Here is an 11,916-nt window from a genome sequence, read left to right as displayed (position 1 = left end):
AATACTCTTAAAACTTAATTGAAAACCAGTATTAATTAATGTGTTACTTAGTTCCTAGCCATTGGCAAACAACAACAAAATTATTCTGCAAGCTAACTACTGATCTGACAAAGGCGTGAGAGTATTGAGTTGGGTTCTTGTAGCCTCATCTGTTTTACTTGTGTTTAAATCAACCATGTGAAGAAGAGGTTTTTTTGTTTGGTGGGTTGTTTTTTTTTTTTTAGCAAACTTTGCTTTGACCTAAGGGTACATAGAAGGCTGCACATATGTTTCTATAAAGAAAATAGCAAGAAAAAAATATGTGAAGTGGGGAGTGTTTTAGGAAAAAAAAAAGTGCTACCAAGTATCATACTAAAAATACTGATAAGGATAATGACAAAATATCCAGGGCCAAGATACCATTTGTCTCATCTTCATTCAACCGCTGATAAACAGCTTGCTCGGTGCGTGCTTTTGCTGCCTTTTTAAAAATCTCCTGTAAACTTCCCTCTTTTTTTTTGTTACAGTGAGCCAGCTGTTGCCTGGGAATAACTTCACAAATGAATGCAACATTCCTGGAAACTTCATGTGCAGTAATGGGCGCTGTATCCCAGGAGCTTGGCAGTGTGATGGGCTGCCGGATTGCTTTGATGACAGTGATGAGAAGGAATGCCGTAAGTGACCTTAACATGCTTAATATCATAAGGCTTGGTTAGGTAGCATTACTGGTGTGTTCTGTAGTGTATATTAGCTAAGTAACAAAGCTACTACCAGTTTCTTAATTTAGCTGTTGGAAAAAATGTACAGCCTTCCTTACTATATCCTTAAGGGGTACAGTAAGAACCTTTAAGGTTCTTCAGACTGTTTGATTTTAATACAGCACTTGGTAGCAGGCTGCTAAACTCCTATTCATGGATGGATAAATTGAAACAGACTTGACTTGTGATTCTTCCAGTGGAAGAGTGATGCTCTGTGAACTTTTAGGGATCCTTCGTATACTGCTTCAACATGCTGGCCTAGTGCTGTAAGTTGATTTCCACTACCATCAAAATTAGTTCCTTTCATTTAGAAATTGCTGACTGTATCCTGCTATTTCTGTTTTCTCCTGTCAAAATGTAATTTTTAACCCATTTCAACTTAATATTAGCTTTCTGGAAAATAAATCAAATTAATTGACTAATAATGTTTACATGTTTCAATCCTCCCTACAGAACTCCCAGTTCTAGAGAGCTAAAAAAAATCTTATCTGGTTCTCCTCTGTGATTTCGTCATTTTGTTAGCATTAATTAAGCTTTAGTTAATGTTATTCAGCCATCAGTTAGCATGAAACTTCCTGGCCTACATGTTTTACCCAGACGGCTAGTTTATCCTGCAGCATAATGCTATGATTTGAAATCTAGTTAGGAGAGAAAAAACCCTCAAATTTCATGTGATTCTAGAGCAACTGAGAAATTTCTGAGAAGTGACTCCTTTTCGTCTGACAAATGTTTCTCCTTTACATTTATACTTTATGGATGTTTTCATTAAACTTAAACTGAATTATAAGAAGCTTACATTTCCCAGGACACTGAAAGACATGATTAGATTTGCTTACGGAGCAGAAGGAAGAATAGCTTCTTCCAAATTAGCTGACTAGAAATACCACGTTCCATTAAATATTCTTGCTTATTTAACTTGATGCCTCTTCTTTAACCCCATTTATCTACCCCTTTTAAAATACGGAGGCTTTAGTAACTGTGCTGTGGAAATCTCCACACGTAGTTCTGATTTAAACCAGTGAGTTTTTCTCCCTTTCTAAGGCATTAAAAGTATCTGTATAAAATATCTGATGCTTTGGAGTCTTTATAAAGCATCAGGCTTATGTTGCAATATTGAAGACAAGTTAATTTTTCTTGCTTAGATTTTAACATCTTAGGAAAGGATGGATCTGTTGTAAGGATTGATCATTGTCATGCAGTTCTGTTTAAACCCTAGCAGAATTTGTTAGTGGGAGCTTTGGCAAGAATAGAAAATGTCCGAAGTTTAACCTGTATCTTTTTTGTGAAATATTTCTGATTACAGCAGCTGTGTGACACTCAGGTTCCTCATTACCCAGCTTCTGAATATGCTGCTAGCAATTCTTTTGGTGTGCTGTTTCTACTTCTTAAAACAAGCTGAATGATGGCACTTCTCTGTATATGTAGGATACGAACGAGGAGGTTTTCTGTCTCTGAGAATGTTGTCTTCTGCCTTGCATTAATTTTGTTTCATCTGATGCACTTGGAAAATCTTAATGAAGATTTTAATTAACCTTAATGAAGATTTTCTTAATGAAAGTTGGGCTGGATATTTACCCATGAACAGGAAAATATACTTTGTGACTCTGTGTTCAAAAATTTCCTTACCAAAATCAGTCAGATCTAGTGAATTGCAGGCAGTAATGGACATGGTAACTGACAATAAAATATAAATAAATAGCTGCAAAATTACAGTTCTTAAGAGTTGTTCTTGTCACAACAGAATTAAATAAACCTCACTGATCTAGGCTATGCTGCAACTATGAATTTCAGTTTTTGCAGAATTGTCTTTTGTTTAGTTTTTTATTTAAATACTCCCAGCCCACTTGTTTGGTTAACAGTTTTCTGGATGAGCATCCTTTTGATCCTGCCCAAATTAACAGAGATAATTAGACACTTCTTTCCTGTTCTATACATCTCTCTGCTATCTGATCACCTTCATAAATGTAAAGTTAGCATGGAAAAGAGACAACAGGGTAAGCAGAGGTTTCATATCCTGTGCTGGCCTGCTGTTAACCAGTCAGAGAAGCCAAAACAGAATAGAGATATTCCTCATTTGAATCTCCAAACAAAAAAAATAATATTAATGCAGGCAACATTCTCTAATACAGAGGTGTCAAACTCATTTTCACTGGGGGCCACATCAGCCTTGTGGTTGCCTTCAAAGGGGCAAACGTAATTTTAGGACTGTATAAATGCTACTACTCCCCGGTGAAAATGAGTTTGACACCCCTGCTCTAATGCATTTGGAGAGCTTCAGCCTTCCTGTTCTGCAGCTCCATCCTCTCCATTCTTGTAGGCAGCTTTTAACTCTTTGTGTGTTGCCATGAGAAGCATGTCTAATGAACCAGTCACTGTGCCTGTGAGATGCTGAATATGCCCATGTAGCTACAGTCTGTGTACCATGGTAGAGACGTGGGGTGTGAGAGGAGTCACTGGAGGCCGGGAAGGGTTTGCATTGTTAATTGTTGGCTTACGTCTAAATTGAGGAAGTTGGCTTACTGTCTCAAAGATGGATGGTCCTTCTAACCCAGAAAACAATCCCTTTTGACTCCTGCTAATCAACTAACCTTGCTAATAGCCTCAGAGGAACAATTCAGTCACTTAGATGAGTATATACATACAGTGCGTGTCACTAAAAAAGTTTTATTAGCTCTTTTGATGAATTTTGAAAGTGATCCTATTCTTATGGTGTACTGCTATAGTGTTACCAACCAAACTTTGGATGAGAAAGTAATCAAAATTTGGATGGGCTTCTACAGCCCAAATCTGGTGTTATAGGAGTTTCTAGCTCAGAGTTAAGGCACTGAAAGGCAGCCCTAGTGTCTTGTCTGAGAGGGGCAAAGGAAGAAAAATCAGTTGTCTCTTCTCCCCCTTCCAGTTTGTGTCAATCTGTAAAGATAGGCTTCTGGCTTCTAGATTACTCTAAGTTGGAAAGGACTGTGGAGTTCATTTGGTCCAGCTATCTGCTCAGAGCAGGACTAACTTGGATCAGGGTTCCTCAGAACCTTGTCTGGTCAAATTTCAGACATTTCCAAGGATGGAGAATCCACAGCCCCGCTGGGCACCTCTTCCAGTGTTTGAATATGCAACCTGGGAAAATTTTTTTCTAGTACATGATCAGTTTCCAGTGATGAGACAGAAGCTGAACCAAGCAGATTCTCTGGCTTTAATGAGTGAGAGAAGGGAATGTAGGAGCCCGGAGATTTTTCTTCTTGGCTGCAGAAACAGCAGCTGAAAAGAAACAACAGTTGACATTCAGAATGTGTATGTGTGTCACATCTGGTTGTGTAATTATGCCAATGTGTCTCGTGTTATTTGTGTCAGACAACTCCAGGGAGGCCAGCCATGCTTCAAAGTGTCATGCCAGCATTGCAAGGGTTGGAGTGTGTATGTATAGATATAGGTATAAAACTTTTTGATTTTTTTAATTGTTTTAAGCTAGACTTTTGTTACCTTTCTGCTATCAGAATAGGTCTATACTTACTAAAAGTTACCTTGCAGCAAAATTGAAGTCCTTTGTTTTCTGCTGTGATGTTGCTTTGCATTAGCTGAGCTGTTGATAGTGAAGACAAAGCTGTAGGAGTTGGATTAGCAGCAGGAGATGGCTGAGTTCCTAGTGTGTTACTGCTCTGAGCCGTGCCTTAAGCTTCTTTGTCTGTGATTCCTCATCGACTAACTAGTTCACGCTGAAAGGCTTTAACCTTGCTTTAAAGTGTTTATGTGTGAATAGGAGTTTGGTTACAGGATTCATTTGGTACTTCGGACTGGTATTTTTGTGAAGTATGCTGTGTTTTAGTGTGCTGACTGAAGAAATTTCATGCACACATATGTGGCTATGTGCAAAGTCTTTCTTTTTCTTCTGGATTGTCTTGCAGTTGAATGTGGATGTCCAACAATTGTCGGGGATTGGCTCAAGGAGCACGGACATGAGTCCACCAAGCAACTGTACGAGCAGAGCCCATTTTAGTTGACATAAGTAGGCCTTAGTTAGCTTGTCTATTAGGCCGTGGGAAAGGGGGGAACGGAAAAGTACTAACTAAGGCAGGGTCAGGATATTTTTGAAGAGATAAGAGTCAGAAGAATGTGGGATGCGCATAGCTAGCTAAACCCAAGTAGGTGGAGTAAGTAAATGTGCTTAGCCTATTAGATAGAGACAAGTATGCATAATTATGGTATTTGGTATAAATGCACGCTATCTCGGGCAATAAAGTTGAAGTATGCTTTATCACTCATATTGAGTCGGGTGCATTTCTTCCTCCGTCCGCTCGGGTCTGGAACTCTGATGGGACTTTTCTCTGCAAACAATCTTTTATTAATTCCATTGTTGTAGCATCTCATCCTGTCTGTCTTCCTTCCAGCAGGAAAACTTAAAGCTTATGGTCTGGTTTTCATCTTCTGCAGCCAGTGAGTGAAAAGTGCTTGTCTGGCTGTAAGGAGGAAATAAGATGCAAAGCAGAATTACCTGCACCTTGTCCATTTGTGCCTTATCTCTTCCCTCTCTTCCTTTTGTCCCTTTTCTGTCTCCTGTTTTGCAGGATCATCTCTGTTAACTGTGTCACTTTGTTTGGGGGCTATTTCTTCATTTCTCACATTTGTCAGAATCCATACCATCTGTCATCTTCCTTGCTTCCTCTGTGCTTTGACCTGTGATCGGTTTAACACTTCCCATGCCAGCTATCTGTATGGTGTTTAGTGCACAGAACATTCTTGTACTCTTGCCTTCTGTCATGGTGATGTGACAACAGAAAAATTTTACCTGGATTTATCTGGAGAGGAGGGTTGAAAAAAGGCATAATAGGGAAGGAATAAGCTGAGACAGTGCCTTCTCATTATCATAAATAAGAATTGCTCCTCCTTGAAGCAGAGTATCTCTTTGGCTTTTCCTCCAAGCCACTAACTGAGCTTGAAAAAGAATTAATTTACCATAGCCGCGCAAATGTTTTCTGAGTTTTTCTGGTTCTCTATAGTTTGAGTAATCTGCTGTCATCAGTGCATCTCCCAAAATGGAGAAGCCTTTTGTAGTTCATTCCCCCAGCTGTGCTGGTTCTTGTCTGTTGGACTGTTCATCAGCCCCTGTAGTCCAATAACTGTCATGCAGGTTTCTTTTAAATGTTAGTGGACTTTTAATGACTACTACTGCTTTTTAGCTGTGTAGTTGATTTATAGTGAAAGGCTCCTCTTCACACATGCAGAATCTTTACTAACAGGACTTTCCTGTGGAGCTTATAGGTGCTGGTTGCATACCAGGTGTATATATATCTGGGGTTACTGCTTGCACTGGCCAAGGTGGGAGCTGCATGCAGTCAGCTACTCTGTTCTCTGTCTGTTAACAGATATGGAAGATCCAAAATGGAGAACCTGAATGGAAAGAGCCTAGAAATGTGTGCTTGCACATTTCAAAACGTTTGAGGTAAATGGATTATCTTTAGTGCTGACCCTTATACCTGGCTGCTGAGATACTCCTTTGGGGCCAAGACCTGCATCCAGCTGTTGGAAGGATTCTCTCCTTAAGAGTTAAGAGTGTGCTAATGTAGCTAAACTCATAATTTACTCTATCATCTTTGTTTCCTCTTTTCTTTGCTGTTTGTAGATCTTTATATTAGATTATTACAGAAAGAACAATGTGAACACTGAAAACAGCTTTTGTCAGCTAATGAGCAAGAGCTTATGGAGAGATGGCATGTTGCTGCCTTTGTCAGCTAACGAGCAGCAGATGGTGCAGATTCAGAGCATGGCACATCATCTGTACTAAGTGCCTGGCATGACAGCAGCCAGAATTAAACATACCAAATACCCAGAAGTCTAGATTTTCCTTTATTGCTCTTCTGAGAGCCATTTCTTAAGTGCCAAGTTTGTGTGTTCAGCTGTGAGCAAACAGTGGCACACAGTGAATATAGTAACTAGCTGTGTTAATCCAAGGGCTAAAGAGTGTAGGCCATGGTCTGGAAAAAAAATACTATGCAAGGATAGCCTTGGGGCAGTGTGTTCTTGTGTTAGGAACTTCTGTCTCTCAAATGTTTCTGTTACCAGTTGCCACTGTTGCCCATTCAACACAAATTTGAGTCGATGCTAAGAGCTATGTGATTGGAGTATATAGATGTCTGAGCAACAGAGCATCATCCATGCTTGTAAGAATGTGTTGTCAACACACTTCTGCCCTGGCTAGCAAGAGCTGACCTCTGTAGGAACATCTGCAACTGTGGTAGAAAAAAGCTCATTTCATCACCACCAATCCATCATCATCAGATCTTGCCCTGATTGTCCTTCATACAGAGTCTTTAAGAACAAGTCTTCTCTATGGGGTAGAATGTCTTCATTAAATGAATTGCTTCATTAAAATGGTCAGTGTGTATTGTGAATGATCTGTGTTTTTATGGCTGTAACCATACTTCTACTGTTGGTTTTGGAAGCATTTTTAACTGTTTTTGGCAGGTTAGTAGAACAATATTTGAGATAATGCTGTAATTAACTTGTTCGTTGTTGATATATTGGCATATTAATCCTTAATTTCATCTTCTCTTATGTGTCTCCTAACCATGTTTTTGATTTTACCCTGTAGAGTTTGAACTGTATGTTTCTATACAATAAAAATGCCCTATTTTGTCACATTCCACACTGTGTGTCTATCTTTTCTATGTTGGGTAGCTTTTCAGTTCCATTTAAACTATTTAAAGGCACACAGAATTTTATATAAATGCTTTGTAGTCTCAAAAGACTATGAATCTTCTGCTGTCATCAGGAGGTGGAGTGACGGGGTAGGAGATGTGACACAACTAAGACTCAGTTCCTGAGATTAGCTGATCAGAGGCAGCTTGGCGGGTCCCAATTAAGCGAAATCTTCGAGGTACAGAGAAGCCTTTTTTGTTTTTGTTTTTTTCTCTCAATGGGGCACTTTCGTTCTCGAGAGACCCGGAAGCTCCCAGCAGCCCTTACGAGAGCAGCTGACGTGGAGTGGGCGTTACCGCAGCGAGGGTGATCACTCCCCCGCCCCTCGTCTGGAAAAAGCCTCAGGGGGGACAGTGACGCGTCACTGCCCATCAGGTGCTGGAAGGGGCAATTGGCTTGTGACACGGGTGAGTAGCACCCACTCTGTGCTGCAGCAGCGGGTGTGGTAACTCGTGCACTAGGGTGTAGAGGTTGTCACCTTTTGCTAGTCAGACTCTCAACTATTGCCAGTGTTTCATACTGTTGCTGACCATGGTCTTGACTAGAAAGAGAACTTGTCTGAAGAAGACTGTAGCAACTCAGACAGACTGACTGCCCTGAACCGTGGCTATTCAGGTTTCTGGCTGCAGGGAGTGCCAGAGCCTGCTGCTGCCGGATGACAATGGCCAGCATCCCACCTGTGTGAGGTGTGAGCAGGTGCAAGATCTGCTCTACATGGTTGTGAAGCTTAAGGAGGAGATTGAGACACTAAGGACCATAAGAGAGTGTAAAAAGGAAATCAACTGGTGGTATAACTCCCTGGCGTGCCACTCAGGGAGGCTCCGGGGGATAGTCCCCAAAAGGTGATGAACCCCTTACCCTATTGGGCAGAGGGAGAAGACCTGAGACAACCCCTGCCCTGTCGCTGTTGGTCAGAGGTAGGGGACAAAAAAGATGACAAGGGTTGGAAGCTAGTTCCAGTTTGGGGCCATGGGCAACCTCCCTCCCTACCTGCTTTGCTTCCCCAGGTGCCCCTCCATAATAGGTTTGAGGCCCTGGATCTTGAAGAGGAGGTAGGTGAGGATGTGGTGCAAGGCTCAACTACAAGGTCACATAGAAAGAGGCAGTTGACCCCACGCCTCAAGACCACCTCAGATAAGAAAGAAAGAAGGATAATTGTAGTAGGCAATTCCCTTCTGAGAGGGACGGAGGGCCCAGTCTGCAGAGTTGACCCTCATCGTAGGGAAGTGTGCAGTCTACCTTGAGCCTGGATCAGGGACATCACCAGGATGCTCCCCAACCTGGTGCACCCAGCGGACTACTACCCACTGCTGATCTTCCAGACAGATGGTGAGGAAGCTGCATCCCGCAGTCTGAGGGGAATGAAAAAAGATTTCAAGGCCTTGGGACAGATGGTAAAAGAGTCTGGGGCTCAAGTGATTTTCTTTTCCCTCCTTCCAGTTTTGGTTGATGATGTGGGAGGGAATAAAAAAATCCAGTCCCTAAACAATTGGCTACAGGACTGGTGCTAGAGGCAGGGCTTTTGGTACTTTGATAACAGCTGGTTTTACAAGACACCAGTCCAAACAGTTATACGTGGGAAAGGTTTATCTTGCAGGGGCAAAAGGATGCTGGGACAGGAGTTAGCAGGGCTCATTTGGAGAGCTTTAAACTATACTCAAAGGGGGATGGGGTTGTAGCTGGGCTTGCATCAGTAGGGCATCACTCTAGAGTTCATGAGGGCTGGGAGGCCTCTCATACCCCTGAGGTGAAATCGGAGTGCTCAGCTCGCTCTCTGAAATGCGTGTACACCAATGCTTGCAGCATGGGGAATAAGCAGGAAGAGTTAGAAACCTGTGTTTGGTCAGGAGATTATTATCTGGTGGCAATTACAGAGACATAGTGGGACAGCACACGTGACTGAAATGTGGTCATGGATGGCTATGGCCTTTTCAGGAAAGACAGGCCAGCCAGGCATGATGGTGGAGTCGCTTTTTGTGTGAGAGAGCAGCTACAATATATTGAGTGTTGTCCAGGCACGGATGAGGAGCGGGCTGGGAGTCTGTGGGTGAAAGTTAAGGGGCAGGCTGGCAAGGGTGATACTGTTGTGGGTGTCTATTATAGGCCACTAGATCAGGTTAAGGAAGTTCATGAGGCCTTTTACAGACAGCTGGGAGCAGCCTCGCAATCACAGGCCCTGGTTGTGGTGGAGTGTTTTAATTTCCCTGATGTTTGCTGGAAGAACTACTGAGCCAGCCAGCCACAGTCTAGGAGGTTCCTCCAGTGCCTTTATGATAACTTTCTGATGCAAAGGGTGGAGGAGCCGACTAGAAGAGGTGCACTGCTGGACCTCATCCTCACTAACAAGGAGGGTCTGGTTGAAGTGGTAAAGGTTGAGGGCTGCCTTGGTTGCAGCGACCATGAGATGGTGGAGTTCAGGACCTCATGTGGTAGGAGCAGGATAGCAAGCAGAATTGCAACACTGGATTTCAGCAAGGCAAACTTAGGCCATTTCAGGCAGTTGCTAAGGGAAATCCCATGGGCAAGGCTGCTTGAAGGTAAAGGACCCCAAGATAGTTGGTTAGTGTTCAGGGACTGTTTCTACCGGGCACCAGATCAGAGCATCCTGACATATAGGAAGTCAAGGAAGGGAGCCAGGAGACCTGCGTGGCTAAACAGGGAGCTGCTGGGTATGCTCTAGTGGAAGAGGAGAGTTTATAGATCATGGAAGGAGGGGCTGACCACTTGCGGAGAATATAAGGCTGTTGTCAGAGGGTGTAGGGAGGCAACTAGGAAAGTTAAGGCCTCCTTAGAATTACACCTGGCGAGAGGGGTCAAGGACAACAGGAGAGCTTTTTCAAGTACGTGGCAGATAAAACTAACAGCAGAGGCAATGTAGGCCTACTGATGAATGAGGTGGGTGCCCTGGTGACAGAAGAGGCAGAGAAGGCAGAGTTACTGAATGCCTTCTTTGTCTCTGTCTGCACTTCCAGAAGCTGTCCTGAGGAGCACCGTACCGCTGAGGCCCCAGAGGAAGGCAGGACAATGGAGGAGTTTGCTCAGTTGATGGGACTGGGTTAGGGAGCAATTAGGCAATCTGGACATCCATAAATCCATGCGTCCGGATTGGATGCACCTACCGGTGCTGAGGGAGCTGGCTGAGGTCATTGCTAGACCACTCTCCATCATCTTTGCCAAGTCTTGGGAAATGGGAGAGGTGCCTGAGGACTGGAGGAAAGCAAATGTCACTCCAGTCTTCAAAAAGGGCAAGAAGGAGGACCCGGGTAACTATAGACCAGTCAGGCTCACCTCCATCCCTGGGAAACTGATGGAATGACTTGTCCTTGGTGCCCTCTCAAGGCGTATCAGGGATAATAGGGTTATTAGGGGCAGTCAACATGGCTTCACCAAAGGGAAGTCGTGCTTGACCAACCTCATTGTCTTTTATGAGGACATAACAAGATGGATGGATGATGGCAGAGCGTGGATGTGGTCTACCTTGACTTCAGTAAGGCATTTGACACAGTCTCCCACAGCATCCTCACAACTAAACTGAGGGAGTGTGGTCTGGATGATCGGGTAGTGAGGTGGACTGTGAACTGGCTGAATGGAAGAAGCCAGAGAATCATGGTTAATGGGTCGGAGTCCAGTTGGAGGCCTGTATCTAGTGGAGTGCCTCAAGAGTCAGTACTGGGGTCTGTATTATTCAATATATTCATTAATGATTTGGACGAGGGAATAGTGTGTACTATCAACAAGTTTGCTGATGACACTAAGCTGGGAGGAGTGGCTGATACGCCAGAAGGCTGTGCTGCCATCCAGCGAGACCTAGACAGGCTGGAGAGTTTAGCAGGGAAAAATGTAATGAAATATAACAAGGGAAAGTGTGGAGTCTTATAGCTGAGTAGGAACAACCCCAGGTTCCAGTATAAGTTGGGGAATGACTTACTAGAGAGCAGTGTAGGGGAAAAGGCCTGGGAGTCCTGGTGGACAACAGGATGACCATGAGTCAGCACTGTGCCCTTGTAGCCAGGAAGGCCAATGGCATCCTGGGGTGTGTAAGGAAGGGGGTGGTTACTAGGTTCAGAGAGGTTCTCCTCTCCCTCTACCCTGCCCTGGTGAGACCACATCTGGAATATTGTGTCCAGTTCTGGGCCCCTCAGTTCAGGAAGGACAGGGAACTGCTGTAAGGAGTCCAGTGCAGGGCAACAAAGATGATTAAGGGAGTGGAGCATCTCCCTTATGAGGAAAGGCTGAGGGAGCTGGGTCTCTTTAGCTTGGAGGAGACTGAGGGGTGACTTCATTAATGTTTTTTTTCAGATATAGAAAGGGTGAGTGCCACGAGGACGGAGCCAGGCTCTTCTCTGTGACAACCAATGATAGGACAAGGGGTAATGGGTACAAATTGGAACACAAGAGGTTCCACTTAAATTTGAGAAGGAACTTCTCACAGTGAGGGTGGCAGAACACTGGAACAGGCTGCCCAGGGGGGTTGTGGAGTCTCATACTCTGG

The 11,916-nt window shown here is 43.6% G+C and overlaps 1 protein-coding gene across 9 annotated transcripts in view; it reads left to right on the top strand.

Moving 5' to 3' along the window:
* The window catches only part of LDLRAD3 (low density lipoprotein receptor class A domain containing 3), a 133,691-nt gene that overhangs the window by 50,197 nt on the left and 71,578 nt on the right, over positions 1–11,916 (top strand). For all 9 annotated transcript variants that reach the window (XM_065064839.1, XM_065064838.1, XM_065064842.1 and 6 more), the window contains one exon: positions 507–653. In XM_065064839.1, the coding sequence (XP_064920911.1) occupies positions 507–653 (147 nt within the window). The remainder of the gene's footprint in view (positions 1–506; positions 654–11,916) is intronic.

The sequence above is a fragment of the Columba livia genome, chromosome 5 (assembly GCF_036013475.1).
Source record: "Columba livia isolate bColLiv1 breed racing homer chromosome 5, bColLiv1.pat.W.v2, whole genome shotgun sequence".
In the NCBI taxonomy this organism is placed as follows: domain Eukaryota; kingdom Metazoa; phylum Chordata; class Aves; order Columbiformes; family Columbidae; genus Columba; species Columba livia.
This window is presented reverse-complemented; position numbering and strand designations above follow the sequence as displayed.